We start from the raw sequence: 21,895 nt of genomic DNA on the forward strand, positions 1-21,895 counted from the left end.
TTGGTTGTTTCCTTGCAATCAATGGTGCATTATGCAGCTACTTTTGCCTTCATTAAAGTCAGACCACACAGAACAGCAAGCAATGAGTGAGATACATGGCAAAAAATTGGATATGAATTAGTGTAGTTTTTTTTTTCCTTTTTAAATTGGTTGCCTATCATATGGTGGAATCGCAACTTGATCGTTTCATTTTATTAAGCAGGGAATGGGCTGGAATCTCCTTCCAGCTGAAAATACCGCTGCCCGCCCCTAGCCACTCTCTGCAGATCTTTACTTTTCGAAACAGTGCAATGAAACGTGCGTATAAATAAACGTTTAAGAGTTTAAAACAGTAACTGTTAGTTTATAGCGAGAGCTTCGTTTCACCCGTTGTACACGGAGCTGCCCCCTCACGCCTGGCGCGCACCGGCAGTGCTCACAGACTAAATCACAAAGCGCATCAACATGCTGTTATCCGCCACAAAGAGAGCTGAAGATAATGTCCTCATAAAAGAATCTGAAGAGGTATCCGCGTGTGGATCAGGCGGCACAAATGCGCGTAACGCCAGCGCAAAAAGTCACGAGAAATGCCATCTGAAGCGCCAGATTTGGAAACAATAAAAAACCATTTTGGCGAAGGTGTTTTGCCGTAATTGTCTGCGCATGCCACAGATGTTGTAAACGCGGATCCGAGCATGAGGTCAAACTGTCAGTCAGGGTTTAAGATCAAGTTCCACATAAGCCCCGAAGGCAGAACTCCAAAGCCGACCGTTAACCAAAATAAAGCCTGACTTGGCTTTTGAGTTATGAGGACACGAACATGAACCACGTGTCATTTATAACGTTAACGGGGATTTTAAGCGGTCAAAAAGAATCCGCTGAAAACTGCACATACGTTTCCTCTGAAGGTACGACATCACACGAAGTCAGAACTTTTAAGGTCTTTAAAAGAAACTCGCACTGGTGATTAAACACACGCTGCTCTTGGCTGTTGCAATATTTCAAAACAGTATTTCAGAGTATCGCTCATTAAAAACGACCTCCCACACGCGCCGGAGAGCCACACCAAAATATAAATATGCGCAAGCTTGTGCTAAACACGAAAATTTCTAATATTCAAGGAAAAATTATTTTACAGACATTTCAAATACATCTTCTATTTATTACAGATTCTATCTTGCACACACGGAGACATTCTTATTACTCGATTCCATTAAATGTGGCTTCCTATTGATTTAAGAGCGCATCTGTCAGAAAATAAATACTTAATTTAACTTGTCATGTAGCTGAAAAGCACTTAGATTATGACCTACCGTATGGTGACGTCCAGAGGATATTATGATATAGCTGGTCAGCACTGAAAACCATCCACAGATTGTTTGAGCTCCTCTGTCCGCAGGCAGGAGTATCAGTGTATCCGCCGCAGATCCCACACGATTATCCCAGAGCCAAATAAAGCTTGGGTTTAAATCAACTTGAAGCGGCCGCCTTAACTTGAAGTGATCTCTAAATCGCATTAACAGAATCTGTATTTTCCAGTCAAGAAGGTGACCAAGAAAGAATTGTTCCTGGTGCGTAGAAGGGAGGATCTTCAACCGTGCGCAGCGACGCTCAAGTGTGTAGTGCTGGGAAGCGGCTTTTGCAGGTGGATAAGCTGAGGTCTCCCGGCTGTGGACACACCCATGGGGGAGGGAACCTACCTTTAGCATCCGTGTGCGTCGTCCCTGCTCAAAATTGAAGAGAAAACGTCTCTGCTCTGCACCTTCATACACTCCAGGTGGCTACAAAGGTAAACTTACTCAAAAGAAAGCATGACGCCTGCAAGTTAGTGAGTTTTCATGTTACTTTCCACATTGCATAGAAGAGTTGTCGCGCACCCTCTGCTACAACTGTCACAACCACTAACTATAAGTAAGCCTCACAGAAGAATCAGTTTTTACCTTTAATGACTTGCATCAGGGAACATCTGCATTCCCACTGCCTGTAATAAACATATCACATTTTCCATATATTCAGAATCTTCTGGAATTTTAAGTGTTAATAGTAGAGCATGAATAATGCTGAGTTTTTATTCATGTTCACTCAGTGTTTTCATATCTGTAAGCATTTATCTGTGTGACAACAAGGCAAATTAAGTTAAAGTTTGTGGTAGATCAAAACAAAAACAAAAGTTCCTTTGAAGCTCTCACACTAGCTTAATAATTCTAATTCAACACCACAAGACTTGATTTCATAATAATAAACACATATAGAATCTAACACTGAATGCAGGGAACCCGTGATAATGTCTGAATGGGCTGTCCAAACTACAGCAATAATAGTCACACAGCTCTTTAGAGCTATAGTACTGCACATCCTGCGTGTCCAGTAGTCTTGTCCTGGCAGTGTCGTTGTATGGAATAGGACTTCCTCTTTTTGAATGCCCCATGAATCACTCACTAGCTTTTTTGACTCAGGCAGATAAGAAAGAAACAGAACAGCTGAGATGAGAGCATGCTCACGTTATTCACATGAGAAACTGTTTAAAAAATGGCCAGATGCAGATGAGGTAGATTTCCCCAAACACCTTGGCGACCTGACAGTGGATCCCTGGCTCTCGCCTCAGACAGGCATCAGATATTCATGGGCAAATGGAGCCTTAAATCTTTTAATCTCACTTGATCTCCCACCCTGATCACACCGGCTTATTTTGCTTCTTATTCAGTCAACACACAATGCAGCTGATGCCCAGTGTACATGCTTATTATTCCATAAATGCTACATGCAGTAGCTTAGGTTTCATGCAATGTTAGGGGATATTGCAATTGCTTGACAGAGCAGTTGTAGAATAGTACAGGAACATAGAGGGTATAAATGCCCATTCAGTCACAGCTCTAGACTTGGTTTGTCATTTGCTATGTGTTTGTTAACTTATTAATACGAATGAAGGATCATAAAATATTTCTGTAAAATGTGTGAAAAAAACAGTGACAATTGCATATTTATTATGTTACTTTGTCCTCAACTTTATGTTGCAGTAATTCCTTACATAAAAGCCACTAAAGTACCCTTTAGTTCCACAAAAAAAAAAACCCTCAAAAAACTACACTGATTCTCTGGGTGAGATTTTTGAGTTTTCTGTCCTCTGAAAGATGTCTTGGAAAGACAATCACCGCATCAGGCTATGCAAAAGAGGCTTCATAGTGTGCCTCTTGGCTTTGATGCTCAAAGCAGAGAAAGGAGGAGTGCTCTGCATCAGCATTTGCCATTAGAAGTGTTAAATTTCCCCTGATATGTGCAAAAAGCTCTGAGAAACAATTACCCCCATACTCACGAGCTTGTGCGCATAGGGTGGGTGATACTGATACGTTTCAGTCCGTCTGAATCTTGTGCAATCTTGAAAGACCATCAGACTCTCGTTCTCATGGATATAACACAGTGAAGCACACAGCTTAACATGTACAGGTGGCTATTTGTGTTTGAAGGCTGGAGACACCAAATAAATAACAACTTTTATAGATATCTGGAAGAAAACTTCAACTCCCATAAGACCCACTATGAATAAATCAGTAGGAAAAAAAAAACTTTCTCTAAGGCTCACGTACAAGAAGTTCAAACGACCTCCAGTGAAATGTGTGTGGACCAGCCAAGTTTAATTGTGTCATTACTACTTTTGTCTTTTATTCCCAAATTGATCTACTATTTTTTTTCCTCTTTTTGCTCTTTCTTTTTGTCTTTACTCTTCTGTCCTAAAGCCAACAGCTGCATGTTGTTTCCTATATTTCTTTTTAATCAACAACATTATTCCCATCTTCAGGCCTCTGGTGGCCTCACCATCTGTCACTTGCGTGAGACTAGAAGAAAGCAATTATTGAACCCTGGCTTTGAGCAGCGCCCGCCTTCATGAAAAGTCCCTCATGCTTTCCAGTTCTTCATCCAGTTTTCTGTTGCAGCTATCTGAGGAGTAAAATGCGACAAAGTTGAAACCAAACATCAGCATTAGGTGCCAGACCGCAGAAGTGAAACACTTAGAGGGGTTTTCTGAAATGAGATGTTAAAAGTCTTTTGCTCAGCATGGGGAGAAACCAGGTTTAATAATGTGAATTTGAATACTGCACTGTGGGAAACTCTTAAGTTTTGTTACAGCTATTACATCACTTCACCTGTTGGCTGTTTTTTTTAATATCCCTGTTAAAGAACAATAACAGCAAACACTAATTTTGCCGCTCTTCACTCTGACACTGAGTTGAACACACACATCTATTTAAAAATGTTGTCATTTTCCTGGAGGACATGAAAGCAACACTGCATAGATTACTGCTATCACTCTTTCAGGGTTCTCTGAGCATTTTGTTTTTAATAACAAAACACTGTGCATTTATTTATCCACTGCAACATTATGATAAATAACAGGAAAAGAAACTGAAACTACACTAACATTTACAGTGGAGGTTTTAATGGAAACAGGTGCCCGTAGAGACTAGAAATCCAGACAGCATGAGAGCAGAGGTCATTTTCTAATATGAGTTTCATTATATTTACTGAATTCTTCCTCTAACCTTTTGCCACCAATGACTTCATCATTCCTGGAAAGTAATTATTAACAGGCTGCGACAACCTCAACCTCGGTCCTCTGGCTTTGGCAAATTAACAGCTGTTCATAACTGATGAGGTGAAGAAACAAGTGCAGCCCCGCACTGCTGTGCACATCTGCATTTACACCACACACACTCACACGTCTAAATGGCACAGACAGATGTGTGCCGCACATCCTCACACAACTGACCGTTAACCCTATGCTAGCAATACACACACGCGCAGCCGAAGATGCTGCGACACGGAGACTGGCCCATGGCACACTCCGAGGGACGCATCGATTGTGTAGAATTTAATGAGGGAACATGTACTCATCCCTCCACCTCACCGGGAGAGCTGTTACCTTTTGGTGTGATAAGATATTAAAAATTCACACTGTTTCTGTAGCGCTTTGACTGGTATGGCAGTATGCTCATTAGCATTTAAATAAGAAAAGGATAACACTGCACTTCGCAGAGTCATACCTCCTTCACAAACCTAGCAAACAGAGGAAAAACTTGAATCAACCCTGGAAACTTCGGCTGCTTTTAAACAGTTACATCCTGGGAATAGTTACTAAAGTTGTACGATTGTTTTGACGTAACTCCTCTAGACATTCACATTATGTTATGTTGCGGTAGTGTGTTGAAGAATGAGCTCATTCATGTCAATTTGTATTTAAACCCAGAAACATAAAACATCAGCAGTTCTAGATGTCTGTAAAAAGCACCGTTTCTCTTGACTGTGGAAAAGTAAAAGTGATTTAGTGGGAATTAGGCCATTTTTCTGTTCATATACTTAGCAAAACAATAAGAAAAATGTAACTGAACCAAGCACTCAAATAAAAAAATGCTGACTCTGAGGTCAGTTTCTTGTTTTTGGAGTAGTTCCAGTTTTTTTTCTCTTGTTAATAGTAAAACCACATTGTGTGCTCTCTTAATAAATACAGCACTATTTGTCTATTATTCTTTAAGTGCACTCAGGCCGACAGGAAAGACATTCAGTCCCAGTTTCTAGATTTCCATTCAAACCACACACTACTTGTGAACCCAGACTAGAAAAATAACTCGTATTTACCCAATTTTTGTTGGCCTGGCATCATATTGACTTTAACAATTAAAGACGCAAGACAACGTAATGTTGCAACAATAGCCTCAGTGTAATGCTAACAAACACACAGCATTGCTTTTGCTTGCTAAGTGAATCTTTAATTAGATGTGTATGCTGTAATGTAAATTCTGTTTAAAATGTACTTTTTCTACAATTGCTCACATATGATGTGCCTGTTGAGCTGTATGCTAGAGATTAATGCTGCTCTTTTCTTCTTGCATATTCCCCCCATCCAGATCTCACTGTGCTTGGCTGATTGTCATTTTTCTGCTTGTAGTTGTTCCTCTGTCTTTTGTCAGAGAAGCTGACTATGACTCAGCTGGAGCTTTGTGGGGCTAAAAATGGGACAGCTGCCTTTTTTTAAAACGACACAAGTTTGTCTCATTGTATCTGGCTCATATGTCTTCTGCCTGGGAACACAGGGAGGAGGGCAGCTGTGGTGGAATGATTTGGTATGAATTAAAGCTGTTTCCTAACAGGCTCCACAGGGTCTGATCCTGCCCCTTGCTTTTCTGGTGAATTCACTAGACCACTATCGAGTGTGCATTATATCATCTCCCTCATTTTTGTTATTCTCAATAAAATATACTGCAAATAATAATAGTAGTTTTCTATTTAGCATGACGTCATGGATGAAGGTGACCCAGCCGTGCAACCTGTGGTTGTTTGGAGGGTGTCTGTGTATGTGTGGGTTGTAATAGTTTTCCCATGCAGTGTTTCTGGCTTGAGTTTCCTGAGAGTCTAGTCTGTCAGTCATTCTTCATCAGCATCTTACCGCAAGTCTCTGGCCAGAACAAGAGACTAAAATGACTTCTTTTTGTCCTACTTTACCCACTGTTGTCTGTGGTCTCGAATGGGGAATAGATAAAACTTAATTGCTACTGACATAGTCTAGTTTTAATTACCACAACACTAAATTGGATAAACAGAATAAAATGGATGGCTAATTGGTCAGATGAATGGATGGATGTTTTTTAATTACTTAAAGAGAAAAAAATTAATTGTGCAAATTTATTAATCCATTTCTTTCTTTTTGAAGTTTCTTTCAGCTACTCAGAGACGAAGACAAAACTAGGATGGAGGTCCTCATTTTTCTCATTCTCTATGCTGCCAAGCTAGCAGAGGGAAAAGGGGCAGTATGTAAAACTGGGATGGAGCTCTATTATATAGCATACTATTCAATCTAGCAAAAAGCAAGCAGTTCAGCCTGTATTGGGGTCCAAATAAGGAAATAGGCCATGGAAACAGAGAAAAGAAATGAGAGCAAAGACAAAAATTACATTTATTTCCAACTACCATACGTATTTACTTATTTATTACACTTAATTGTATTCTTATCTATATATTCTTGGACTGTACTACGAAAGTTTCCTGTTTATCTTGTACTGGGCCTTTTGTAGCTCTTCAGTTCATCCACTATCTGAAACAAGCTAATTTATCTTTAATCCCCTTCCTTTTAAGCAAGCTTTCTTCTTATTGATTGCCCCTCGTAAACAGAAAGCTTCCACCAGAAGTTGGTGGTGCTGCTGGGCTCATAGATGGGTCTGTGTTCCTGGGTCTGGATTAACATTTAGAAATACTTTGTATCTAATATCAAAGTGAACCAAGTATATAAAAAAAGGAAACCATCTAACGTCAAGTGGCTCAGAATGATTTCCTGCTGTCTCATCATTTGCAGCTTTGACCACGATTAATATGACCATCTGCCACTTTAAGAGTAAATATGAAAATGAGGAAGAACATAATAGATCCCCTTTAGTAATGATTGAAAATAAAACGAATTTATTGCAATGCATTTGTAGTTTTACTACAATATAACTTTAGCCCTAAATTAAAATCATCATGGTAATCCATACTTGCAACAGCATGGTACCATTGTTGCTTCTAACATGTTAGCATACTGATGACAGCATTAAGCTTAAAGCTCCACTGTGCATATACGGAGTCACGGAGCAGCTGGCATGGCTATCGACTCTTGTTTACAGCGTCTGACTAACAAGGACAGGCTCATACTGGTACAGGGTTGAAAGTTTGGATACAAATATATATATATATTTATGACGCTTGAATTTTTTGATCTCGCTTTTGCAATTACTCTACTCTGGACTATGCTGAGTCCCTTGTCCTTCACCCTTCCCTCACCCAACCCTCCCCATCTCATCCTCCTGTCATCACTCGCCCTGATGAGGCTGTGAAACAGGTGGCTCAAGAATTCAAAATGACATAGGAGAGAAGGGGACCAAACAGTTGTGTGTGTATGTGCATGTGTGCGTATATAAGGGAGAAATAGAGAAGGACTTTGCATGTGTATCTGTGTTCATGAAAGACAAGAAGAAAGTGAGATGCCAAGCAAACACAACAATAGCAAACAAAGCACTAATTTAGCTATTTCAGATTCTCCTCACTGCCTAAACTGAGAGCCTGTTGCCATGAGATACCTAAATTTAAAAAAAAAAAAATCAAACAAACAAACAAAAACCTTAATGAAATCCATCTTGATGAAAACCATAGACTCTAAAGTATCAGAGATGAATGGCTGGGGAAAAAAGCAAAAGATTAAATGATTTCCAGAAGACAAAGGCATTCGTGAGTCTGAATGTGCTACGATCAGTTGAAGCAGATATAGCGACTTGTGATGATAAGAGAAAATTTTTTCTGTCTAACACGAAGGTGCTGTTTGGTTACATGTAACAATGAGCTTACGTTTGTTTCAGCTCTGCAGAAGGAGAACAAATCTGTCTGGACATCTGTTCCCCAAACTGCCAGCACCAGTTGTGTTGGTAAAGATCCTGTAGTAAGTTGTCTGGAGACAGCATGAAAGATCAAGAGCATATTCTTAACTATGTTTTTTCTGCTAGGCTTAGTTAGCAATTTAATTAACTGGAAATGTTGCAGGGATGTCACAACTGTCAGGGGCTCCACATCCAATCCCAGAAGAAAGTCGCTCAGTCTTATCGCTTCTTATCGTGTCTGCTTTCCCATCAATGCCCCCTCCTCCTCACACTCAAATTACCAGTTTGTCTCACACATTTGACAAAAAAAAATTGTTTGCAGCACTGATGATGATGATTAGTCATTCATGTTCAAATTACAGCTGATTTTGCTTTCCTTACAGCTGTGGTTCATCTCATTTTTGGAGCAGTGCAGAAAGTCCAGTGCAAAACTGTACTCAGAAAAGAAAAACATTTAGTTTGGTAAAACCTAAAATATCATATCAGTTGCTTTATCAACATTAAACCTGAGCTTTACAACATGTTGACAGTTTTATGGTCTGCCACTGGGGATAGTGTCCAGCCTTAGACAGCTGCCAGTAATGGGCACATCTGGCTCTTGATTCTGCAAAAAGAAGCTGTTGTTCCAGTAGTTGCCAGCCAAAGAAAGCTAACCCCATTGTCTTCTCTGTGCAACCATGTCGGCCAGATAATTTGTCTCTGTGGTTTCAGATTTGTAATGAAATGGACGGAGGCTGTGTTTTCCGCAGTTTGTATGTATCTGTCATTTGTGGACTGTTGCTTCTAACCCAGACAGAGGAGACACATTTATTCAATTATTTTACACCACATGGATACCATCTTTTGAGCTGAGTGATAGTTGATGAATTGATGAATTATTGAGCAATACTGGATTTGCCAAAATCCCACACTCCATGTGTCTCTTCTCGTGCATGCATACTGCATATATTATTTCATTGTTTCTTTCTCAGTCTGAGTCCGAGGATTTTTCTTTGCAGTATGTGCTCCAGAGGTTGCACAACCGCCAAACTCCATGTGTTTCTGACACAAATGAACTGCCTAAGTCAGTTCATCCAGTGTGAACATGTTTCGGTATGTTATTAGCATAAAGTATGGTTGACAGATAATACTGCTGAATAGTAATTAATAATACTAAAGACAGATCTAGCAGTTACACAATGTGAACTGTTTTGTATCTCTAGTCTGTGTGATTTTGCAGTGGCTGTAAAGGCATAAAGATGCACTGCTTTATAAAGTTGACAAGCTCATTTTCAAATAAAACGAGATGTTACTGGAAACAACAGTGAACTTGAAAAGTGGATTGAAACACAGGCAGCTGACAGGCTGGTGCTGAGTTTGACAAGTTAATTCAGTTTTCGTTGGAGGTCTCAACATAGCTTCCTTTTCTAAAACATTTTCAGTACACACTCCTCCACACATTCACTTGTGCTCGTGCGCACGGGGAGACACATTGTACATAAAGCAGCAACACATGTAGACAGCAATCTGATTGGAACAGAGGAGGCGATCAGGCAGACAGCCTAGGGAGAGGTGGCGCCTGTCATGTGGAATGGATCTCATTAAAAGTATGCCCCAGGTCACACTTTGATGGACGGGGAGACGTCAGTCATCTGCCAGCCAGATTAGCTGAGACTGAAACCTCGTCCTCTCTCTCTGCCCCTTGAGAGCTCACAGCATACCAAGTGGGTCCGGCCAGACTTACGTGCGCCCCCCCAGCCTCTGTCAAACCTCTCACCTCTGGGTTGCCAATCACAGAAACCCACAAGCACATCCAACTAAATTGTGAAGGAGAAAAACAAAACAAAACACCTGCTGTGTTAAAAGGCAGGTGCTTCCAGGCTGTTTCTTTTGCCTCTTGTTTGAGGCTGTGTGGCTGCCTCAAAGGCCGTGTCCCCTGCCCTGTACACATTTTTACTCAAAAGAGCCTGAATAATCCAAACAGTTTTCTTATGGTTGAACATGCCTTTGCCATTGAACTTGATAACATTCTCACATAGTGCACTCTTAAAATGTAAAGCGTGAGGAGTAATACTCCTTTACTAACAGGGACACAGATGTATACTGCTTATTATTAAATAAATCTACACTTCTATATGCGCTCCATTCTTGGGCTTCCTGCATGCACTCAGTTTCCTTTCCACTTGGAATATTGTGGATGTGTTTATAGGTATCCCTCAACCTAACTGCTAACCCGTTTCAGTTATTAGCACATCTATAGTTTCATAGGATTTGTGTGCTGGTCTTTTTTCATCATTCTGTATTACATCACTTTTTTCATGTTGGTTGTCAGCACTGTCACACAGGAGCTCATGGACACTGTAATGACTTAATGGGTTTATGTTATTGAAACTAGATTTATTCATATGGGTTCATGCTTAGTCCTTTTGCTTTTTTAAAACTAATTTTTTCTTGGTCTTCAGGAAAGTATTGACAGGTGTCCCCCTGCTGTAAATGAAGCAGTTTGCAAAGTGACATGTCATGTGTTTCTCTGGCTACAGGCTGAGGGGGGGAAAGCCACAAATTATGCACAAGATGTCCTTTAGCATCTGTTTAAGGCAATGGTGAGACAGGTCTGTCATTCCCAACTCATTACATATGTGCATTTTTAAAAGACCTCCTTCTTAAGCACACTGGGGTCTGATGTTTTAACTCCAACTATGATTTTTTTTTTCCTTAACCTAACCTCAGCCTAAAGTCTTACTTGAGCTGAGCCTAGTTGTTTCCATGTCTCGATAGCCCAAAAAGCTGATTCTGTTCATCTGGAGTTTTCAGTGGGAAAAACATTTCGTCACTCATCCAAGTGACTTCTCAGCTGACAGCAGGTTTCTCCAACCTTATAAACAGTTCCTTTGCATAGTGACTGAAACCAGCACCACTGATGAACAATGGGATGTGAGGTCAGTTTCTTGATCATTAATATGCAAATTGTAATTACCATTGACCAACAACCACTGATCAGTGACAATTGATCAATGGCCATGAGTACCATTCACATAGAGTTGGGGAATGGCTGCAATCGCAGGTCCCCTCCTCGATGGTCTTTCCCTTTTCCCTTTCCCTTTTCTCGTAAATGCCCTTGGCCTAGTTTCATTATGCAAATGTACTGTTTATAAGGTTGGAGAAACCTGCAGTCAGCTGAGACTGTAGTAGTCACTTAAATGAGTGACAAAATTTTTCTCCCACTGAAAACTCTACGCCCAGATAAACAGAATCAACTTTCTGGGATTTCCTTACCTGGATGATTGAGCATGCATCAAGACATGTCTTGATAGCATATTAAACTAAGTGCTTGTAGGCTGTAGCCTCAATTTCCAGACAGTCTTTACAGACTATAGACTTTTATATTTCTTCACAAGGAGGGCTATTTTTTCTCCAAGAATACCAAGAAATCATTAATAAAACCAGTTAAAAAACAAAAAAGAGTTTGCTGCTGAGATAACTTCATTGAATTTTTGCTTACACAGCAATGTTTCCCCCATAACCTAAAATCTCTCTTTTGTGTTTGGGGGGAAATTCTGATTGCAGCTTACTAAAAGCTATGTTTAAGATGCGCTGTTTCTAGGCTTCTGCTTATTCTGCCGTTTCCTCTTTTTGGTGTTGTCTAGTAGAAAAAAGAGCATGTGCTCTAATCATACAGTGACCTACTGTTTATCCCAACATTCCCAAGAGTTCATGTCTCCAGCAATAGACCTGTGGCATGATGCCCAGGACAGGAGCCATGGATGGCTCACTTTGACAAGCATGCTAGTCAAGGCTGTGCTAGGTTCACTCGAAGCAGATATGGATTCTCAGCAATCTCTGACACGCCGGTTGACGTAATTCTAAGTCAATTTGAATTACATCTAAATATGAAGCTGGTAAAATTGAGAGATAGTTTTGGCAAAAGATGGAAATGGTTTGGGCTATTTACAGAGCTGAGGATGGCTGCAGGGAATGTGTGTCAGCATTTAAAACTTACTTCAGCATTTTGATTTGTGACGACTCCTGCAGAAGCATGATGTCTCCCACATTTAATCCATGCTGTACTCTGACCAGCATGCAGTGTGTCATGCTTCATGCATCCCGCATGATAAAACCCAAAGGCAGTTAAGGCTTCCTTTGGCTTGCTAAGGCGTTGCCATCTCCAAAACCAAAGGCCCATGCAGCCTTTGCATGCTACAGTCACACTAAGGAAAACAGTGATTGGAGGCCATGAAACAACCAAAATTATTGTGAGCTTGTTGCCTTTTAAATTGCTGCTTTTAAGACGGGAACCAGGTCTGTCAGCACTCACAGTCAGCTGCTGTTTTCAAAACCACTTTGGTGCGTCAAGACAGATTACTATTAGTTTGTGATTGAATGGGGGACCAAACTGGTAATTACATGTAACCTGTTTGTGATAATATGATAATTAACTGTGATAAAATTTACAAAAACTGTAAATCCACATATGCACAAATTCATATTATTCAGAAATTCAATATTAACTACTTCAATTCAGAGTTCAGCCTAAATGTCATAGATTTGAAACAGACATTCAGAAATTCCTTCATAAATAGTGACGTCGTTGCTGCAGATGGCAATGTAACTGTTAAATGAAGTGGCCAGTCAGCAACCTTGCTTCTCTATAGGAAATAAAATACCAGTTGGCAACTAGTTAGGTTGAGCCCATTGGAGATGAGTTGTGCTCATGGTTGCAGACTGCGTTTATAAATTCAGTGGCAGTTATTTGCAAACCTTCACCAGTCTGAGAATGATTGCAGTCACACTGAGACAGAACACAGTTGTTTGGAGACAGGTTGTTTCCCACCAGGCGACCTGTGCAATTGCCTTGAGATTGAAAGTGGTCACATAGAGGTTGGGGATGCTGGACTTTCCACTTTTGAGTGACCAGTTGGTTGCCGTAACTTTTTGCAATCTGTTGCTGAACATGAAAAAAATCAATGCATTCACTGGGCAAGGAGAGTGTTGTCCCACTGCTGCGAACAATCCATATTTCCCTGGAGGTCTGGTTGTTGTAAACACTCAATTCTGACATCATTCACCACTTGAAATGCGTATTTAACCCGACTCAACTCAGATGCTGCTGATATGCAGCTCATGTGGAGTTGCTTCCTTTGACTTTTCCCAAACATGTCAAACTGCAGCACTAAACAGAGTGCTTCCAGGCTATACGGCTCTCTGTTTGTCATCATGTGACTGCTGCAACACCTGGATTCCAGCTGTTTGTTAAGACTTGTTGCTGCAATTGGGCAGATAATTAGGTCGCAGTGCTTGTTTGCATTCTTAACTGATTTCCATCCTTTTGTCATCTTTAGCTCATTAGTAGTTTTTTTCTGGTTTTCATTATTTAATACAACAGAGATAGAAGTTATTCATTTGTTAGATTAATTTACTAGAAAAATAATGAACTAGTAGCATCACAACAATAAGAATAACAAAATGTAAAAAAACATGAAATATTACGCAATCGGTTACTTAAAAATGAGGGAGAATGATCAGATTTCTTCACTAATACCAGCAAATCCTCTTAGCATGTGTTTTACCCCTAATAACTGATGAGTGCACAGTGCACTTAGTACCCAACAATTCATGTCTCTATCTACACCCTTGCACTGATGTACACTGCTGTTGAGCAAAACAATAGATTTATGACTATCGAAATTAAATAAAGGGCTACTGATATTGTAAATATGTTTAGGACAGGGCACACTGGATTTATTGGGAGGTCACTAAGGGAAAAATAATGGCCTTGAAGATTTCATCACATTGGCTGAGGGGTCAGAGAGGGCTCAACAGTGGATGCGATATTTGCCTTCTTTTCCTGAGGGATTATGACTTTTAGACATCATTGCAACATGAGCTACTCCAGAACACCATGCTGAGCATTCCCTCCTGAGACACTCAGGACCTGGGTCACTTGGCTTTGACATGACCCTTCACCCTTCCATACTTACTTACCTAACTGATGTTATGTAAGTGGATATGTAAGGGAAGTGTTAAGAGGCATGCTTGTTTTGTTGCGTTTCTTTGAAATGTTCTGACTATATGGGTGAAGCGTTTTCATTTAGTAAAACACGACAATTAATTAGTTGAAGTTTAAGAGCTTGGCGACAATTTAGTTGAGATGGGGGAAGGGGGGGGGGGGGTGACATGCCTCAGGTGCAGCAGACCCTAGTGACTGCAGCAAGAGATGTTAAAGAGTGGTTGAACACAATGCATCAGTAATCACAATAAATTTACTAATCCCTTCCGGAAAACACTATGAGAAACCCCACATGCAGCTCTCCCTGAGGCACAAAGACACTCAGCAGGCACATTTCTTTGACATCCCAGTAGTAAAGGTTTTTAGGGGGGGGGGGGGGGAGAAGTGGAAGCTACTCATTATCCAAACAATCATTTTCAAATATTTAAATGTCAGGAAGTGGCTATTTGATGGAGAGGAGAAGGACGGTGGGATGCTTCTTACAAGCCACCAAATTAGCCAACCACACTCAAAAATATTTGCCCAAAATGCAGACTTTACTTTGATTATTTGAATAAATAAACCTTTGATTTTTAGATATTTCAGTTGCTTTTTACTCAGAATTATTGTTTCATGTATATGAGGGTGAAGAATTGTTTTTTTGAGTGTGCACACTGCATTTAGTGTAGCAGGCAAGATTGCATGCCTATTACAATTAAGGTGAAATAAGAAAAGGTATCATAAGCTTAAACAATGATGATACACACCAGCATGGAATTTATAAGTTTTTTTATGGTTAAATGTGAAGTACAAATACTGAATTCCAACAGCAAAAATGCTACAAGCCTATAAATGGCTGAGTTTTCTCATTCCTCTGGGGTGTTAAGTGTTGTTGGCTTCACTGCACAGATATTGACACATTTAAGGTACAGCAGTGAATTAAACAGCAAGCTGACATAAAATTCTTTCAACAGTTTTTTTTTCAAGTGCTAATAGATACTCAGCTGGACTATCGGCATCTGCATCTTTTTCTCATTAAATGGTACTGGGTAGCCTGCATGTATTCACAGCATCCATGGAGAGCGAACGATCAAGTAATCAAGCTCCGGCCTCTCACAGGTTGTTGCCTTCCTTGCATTTCCCTCATCTGACTGTCACTCAGTACGATACTACTTTCTGCCTCCCTCCTTTAATCACCTGTCATTTCTGGTAATGCAAAGCGACTGCCAGGGCCATGTAGGAAATCAGCCACATCTTTAATGTCACTTCTCGTTAATAGAGAAAGTCAGGTAGGAGAGATGGGCACATTTACTGTACATTCGCAGGGACCTGGCTAAACCCCTGACAGCAAATTCCTCTGCTTTTGTGTGGGTATTTCCAGTTGCACTGCATTTTTTTAAAATGAGTCTTAAGTGACAGTTGGTTTCTTTGGCTGTTTGGTAACTGGATCATTTTGTTGACACTTCACAGATCGAAACAAAGATTGTTTCGGCACCTTCCCCAGTCCTTTGCTGTTCCCAGCTCTCACAGTCTTTCATAGTCCTTTATCTCCACTGACACAGCTGGAAGAGTTCTCCGACTCACCCACAATGAGCTCTCAGCCACAGCTGTGCTCGCTGCCTGCTGCCTGGTTCAATTTTTAATATTAATGAAGCTTAAGCCTGACACTCACCTGCAGTGCAGCATACGAGCGAGAGGAAGGGAGGAAGACCTCGTTCATGTCTGACAGCCCACCGTGGTGAGAGAGAGCTGCTGACACGCTGATAATATCAGCATCACTCTCTCCCTCATCCCTCTTACATGTAAAATATGTAATTTTAAGGCCCTGCACTTCAGTGCGTCAGAGCACATGCAGGTTAGCGTGTGTTTACCTGTAGCTGCATTTTAATCTTTTGTACTGCCTGATTACTTCCTTCCTCTAGTGTCCACTGGCTTCTTTTATCACAACATTATTTGGGATGCTCTTCTTTCATCAAGTCTGCATGAGGGATGATCACACAAATGCATTGGCTAAAGGGGCATATAGAGAAGAAATTGTAGCAGTAGCATTGACTGAAGACGCTCACATACCACTCACACAAAAAATCTTAAATACTAAATTATATTTCTATGCATGCATCAAGTCTTATGGTCTTACTCTCATGACTTAAGGGATCAGACAAGTCACACCAAAACAAGAGAGAAGAAAGAAATGCAACAGTTTCTCATAATTTTGGGTCATATCTTACCAGTGACTGTCTTTAGAAGTTGGTACCTTAATGCAGCAACTATAGTTATATTAACAATCCCATTTTAGAACCCCTCAAAAGAATTTGCTCTGGGTGGTAATGGTGGCATAGGTTGCAGGTTGCAACACACCTTTTGCAGCTGTGTGTTGTCGTTGTTTAGGTTCTAAATTCTGCTTGGTTAGGATTAGGCACTCGAAACTAGTTGATACGGGTTAGAAAAACATAACACCATAACGGTAAGCCTGCATATTGACAAATGGCAAGTGGGTACCTGTCCCAGTGATGCCGAAGGTTGCATAACTGAGACACATCAGTATACCCCCCTTCAGAAATGAGAACATGAAAATCATGGCCCTTGATTAATTTTGTATTGCTTGCAGGTGTCTTCTTGTCAAATCTGTCTTCTTGCAAAAAATCCCCCAAATTCCTAAGAGCTGCTGTGTGGAGATATGCATTACAAACAGGACAGGAAGCAAAGAGTTTCTTACATTTGGGCAAATGGAGAAACTGAGCCTTCACTGAGACAAAAGCACACAAAAGCAATGCGATGCTCAGCAGGATGAATGTAAAAACTAGGATTATGAAATTCAGGATACATGGGCACCTAGAAGTCTTTTGCTGATTTAGGTTACTATATTTAAGCATTTTCAATCGGTGGATAATTCAGAAAACTTTACTAAAATAATCTTTTGGCACTGAGAGTTAATATCTATTTAATAATTAATTTGTTTTATAACAGTATGCTATGGGTGCCATAAAATTAAGGTACCAACACAACTTTGACAATTTTAGAAAAAATCTTTGCTTTGGCTTTAAGATTAGGAGTCTTTGTCGTCATAGTTACAATACTTGGCCAACCATGTTAACTTAGGCAATGATTGTGGTTATAATTAACAAACCAATTTTTGCTGATGCCTGGAAATTTAAAAGAAACAGAGTTCTCTTGTTATAAAAATTTGACATTTTTAGGGATCCATCCATCCACCCCAAACTCCTACCTCTGTGGACTGCATGTCATTTCGGGATGATATCATTCACCTTTTTTTCTTTACATCTTGACAGACAAGACTCATAACTCCTACAGCTAACCACAGCCATTGTCAGCTGCACATAAACAAATACCATTTGGAGCAGGGTAACCACAAATTTTGTCATTTTCTCAGGGATCTCATGTTAGCACCCTGTCTCAGGCCATCATCTCGCTCTGACCTTTGTGGCACTTTTGGAGTTTGTGAACGTTTTCTCTAACCTAACAAGCATGATGAACTTCGAACCTGTACTCCCACATGAAATCTGTCAGCACGCCATGCCTTTTTCACCATCAACCCACGGGCATGACATTAAGGTTGCCCTACATATTAAACTGGTCACGCTCTGAATTGTGGTTGTCCCTACACCCACCGCACCAGCCCTCTGGTTGCTTCCCCCTGTGCGCACAAGCAGCCCTATTTGTTGTGGTAACAAGGCTACTCACAAAGACGTCTGCTGATCTACTCTGGATACAATAGAATCTGTAATGGTATAAAAAGAAAACACCTCAGGGAACTATTGACTATTGCTGTCGTGTCCAGCATTGCTTATCTGAGTATCTTGTTGGCTGATTAAACTAACTGTTAGCCATCACTTTCTAGACTTTCACCCACGGGCATTAGCTAATGTCACCAGGCTTCTTCTTGGTATGTGTAAACATGCTTATAAAAATACTGAGATTATCATGTTTAAATAAAGTACTCGCTTGGAAGAAGGAAATATTGACTTTACATTATTTCTGAGTATACAGACTGAAACAAAGACTATTTAATGCTATTTTTTCTCTGTAGTAGTTATAAGACCCATATAGTTCCTTTAGCCTTTTGGTAGTTGTCATAAAGATATGACTATTCACTCTTTTATTCAGTTTTTATTAGTTTTCTGTGGCTGTCCCAGAGTCTTTGATTCTGTTGACCATTGTTAAACATTTATTGTTTATTCTTTCGTGAATAAAGTAGCAAGATTTATGATGGCAGAATGGCAGAAAGCACAAATTCAAAATAATCTTGACAAAATGAAAGAAAAACAATGTCTTTTGTGCATGAAATAATAGAAAGGAGAACTGTGCTACCTACAGCATGATTCTAAAATAAGAGGATGTCCGCAGCAGCTGACATGTCCTGTCATTTTGACCTGGCAGTGTCCTGCCTTTCCAGACACAGTTAAGCCTGAACGCAATCATGGCTAAAGTCCTGTGCTTCACAGCCAACACAGGAAATATGCTCTCTCTCTCTCACACACACACACACACACACACACACACACACACACACACACACACACACACACACACACACACACACACACACACACACACACACACACACACAGAGAGACCTTCCAAGATACACATGTGGGATGCTGGCTTGTCAGTTCCTCAAACATTTCCCCTTTGGAATATTGTCACCTGTTTGGTGTTTCCATGGACACCAAGCACACTAATGAGGTAGGGTGTGTGTTTCCGTGTGTGATTATGTGAGTTTGTGTTTACACAGAATAAGGGACAGATATCATAAAATAGGGAAAGTAAATGGACAGAGGGTTCATTGGTTTTTATGGCTTTTTTTGTTATAAACCTCCAGTATGTAAAAATAACTACACAAATATATATTTACACATAAATATTAGTTAGTTTGCTAAAGATAGGTTCATAGACAGAGAAGAAGATGATTGTTCTTGCCTCGACTTGTCAGACCTGATGAGTCATAAAACATATGTCCTGGGAGGCGGAAAGGAAGAAAACTATGCAAACATGGGAACCCACGGCCAATTAACAGTGGAAGCAAGGCAGATGGCCCATTTGGCCAGTAAACCAGAATTTTCACTGAGTTCCATAACCTTGTGGACGTGTGTCCTTTAAGAAAAAAAAGATTAATATGGGTATTTTTGCGTGGAGGTGTATTTGTATAATTTGAACATTCTTTCTTAGTTTCTGCATTTCATTCATCCTACTTTTCTTTTCTTTTTTTGGCTTTCAGTGTAAAGCACATCAAGTTGGCATGGGCATGAATAAAACTGCCATTTCTAGGAGGCAAGCTTTTCATTCGGTCACAAGAAGTAATTTTGAATAAAAATGCAAAACATGTCAAGTTATACAACAAAGAGAAGTACAGCTTGAATGAGGATTAGACCAATGATGCGTTTGCATTTTATGCCTCTTAAATTCTTTAATTCCTGGTCATTTGAGTGTCACGGTGTCATGTGTGGATCCGCACTGTGACAAGGGCATGGGTTTGTCACCTAGAGGCGACAGTGACATGTGGGAGTGGATTACAGGAGTGAATAAAGCGACACGTGTTAATCTAATGGCTTTCAGAGAGTCAATCAATGACCCAGTTTCTCAGTGTCTGAATGTTGCATTAATGTGTTTGACTCAACAGATCCGGCAAACAAGTAAATAGTGAAACAGCTTTAATTTAGAGGACATTGTTTCATTGTTATTATTGTCATTATTATTATTATTAAGATACTACCACTGCCACACAGAGAAACTGTGACGTACATGCTTTATTATAGTCACACATTTTAATAAGATGCAGGCAAAAAAATGTTTTCCACATTTTGTATCTTTTCTCAAACAAAAAACAGGTCATGTAATCAAAAACCCACAGCATAAAGCCCACAGCCCACATCAGCTCTACCATCTGTGAAATGGTCTAGTCCTGGATGACGGACCCCAGGTGTAATGGACACACGACTGAAAACCAAATGTGCCTGTTTAGGGAAAAAATAGCATCCTTCTGGTTCATGACAGCATGTGTATGTGTGTGTGTGTGCATGCCAATGTGTGTCTGTAGGATGAACTTCCTCCTCTCTAGTCAAACAGACACCTATAGGATTCTTGCTCAATAAACTCTCTGCCCTGTGCACCTTAGAGGAAGTCCATCTGCTCTGGTGAGTGCTGAGCAGCCTCTGGGCAGCATGAGAGATGTATACATAAACGTACGGTTCACCACTGACGACCGTGTGGAGACTTCCACTTCCTAAACGGGACGTTCTTTCCTTCCAGATCCACTCAGGCTCTGTGACATGTTTAGCATTGCCTGTAATTAATGTCTGAGACTTTGCAACAAGAAGCTTCAGACCTCAAGGGGAACAAGCAAAAGCTGAGGAAATTTATTGGCCATATCCACATCTGTTAGACCACTTTGGGCTTTATTTCCGTTTAAAAAATAATGCAGAATGGCTCATATTGTTTAAAATCTTTTATATTGATGCCTTTCTTTTTTTTTACAAGAAGCTGATATTTAGCCACTATATAGGTTATTACAGTTTGCATTTTCTTTCATACCAGAGTCTGTGTTTATGTGTGCTGTTTACTGCACATCAGCCTTCGGAGAGCTATTGCTGTTTCTCATGCGATACTCATGCCTAGCTACAGCCACAGATGTAGACAGCTTAACATGTCTGTCAACATGACGGCATATTATTGGTTTTCCTAGCATCTCATAATCCCCTCTGGATTCTTCAACACACAGTCTGGTAGAAAAGGAGTAATGGGGAGGCACAGTTGGCACAGAGGTGTATGCCAATTTTTCTTTTACATTTTAAAATATGTTTAGTATCAGTTACTTTAGCAATATCAAATGGGCATGATGATAACCAGAAGTAGTGAAACTATCCCATTTACAGATCCAGTTCCTTTGATACTAAAAGCCATTTTGTCCATTGTTGTCCTTTGAAAATAATAAGAAATAATTATTTTTACCTTTTACAATGACTCAGTAGGTCAAATTAATATATTTATAGTTTATGAATGAAAATAGCTGATTGAAATACAATGACTCAAAAAGTAGTTTTTTTTACTGCTTTTTCCATGCTTTCATGCTTTTTGCACCAAATTCTGACCCTACTCATCCAACTAATGTTTTTCCAACCTGCTATTCTTTGGTGACCCCATGTGAATTGTAGCCTCAGTTTCCTGTTATTAGCTTACTAGAGTGACACCCAGTGTGGTCTTCAGTTGCTGTAACTCATCCGTTTCAAGGTTCAATGTGTGTTGTGTGCTCAGAGATGCTCTTCTGCATACCTTGGTTGTAATGAGCGGTCATTTGAGTTATTTCCTCCTATCAGCTTGAAGCAGTCTGGCCATTCGCTTCTGACCTCTGACATCAGCAAGGCATTTTCACTCAGAGAACTGCCACTCACTGAATATATATATTTTTTTCTGGACCATTTTCTGTAAACTTTAGATATATTTGCGTGGGTAAATACTCAGACCAACCATGCCGCATTCAAAGTCACTTAAATCACCTTTGTGCTCCATTCAAATGTTCGGCAAGCTGTCTTCACCATGT

The 21,895-nt window shown here is 40.1% G+C and overlaps 1 protein-coding gene across 2 annotated transcripts in view; it reads right to left on the bottom strand.

The window, feature by feature from the left end:
• Positions 1 to 1,688, bottom strand: part of sema3fa (sema domain, immunoglobulin domain (Ig), short basic domain, secreted, (semaphorin) 3Fa) — a 46,042-nt gene extending 44,354 nt beyond the window's left edge. The window contains exon 1 of one of the 2 annotated variants that reach the window (XM_086292811.1): positions 1,293 to 1,688. In XM_086292811.1, the coding sequence (XP_086148937.1) occupies positions 1,293 to 1,688 (396 nt within the window). Of the gene's footprint in view, positions 1 to 366; positions 703 to 1,292 lie in introns of those variants that run through there. The other variant, XM_086292812.1, reaches the window with a different exon arrangement.
• Positions 1,689 to 21,895: the final 20,207 nt, after the last annotated feature.

The sequence above is a fragment of the Aulonocara sp. 'chitande type north' Nkhata Bay genome, linkage group LG5 (assembly GCF_057382095.1).
Source record: "Aulonocara sp. 'chitande type north' Nkhata Bay isolate Kocher_YH1m ecotype deep benthic linkage group LG5, A_spYH_male_GT1.1, whole genome shotgun sequence".
Taxonomy (NCBI): Eukaryota; Metazoa; Chordata; class Actinopteri; order Cichliformes; family Cichlidae; genus Aulonocara; species Aulonocara sp. 'chitande type north' Nkhata Bay.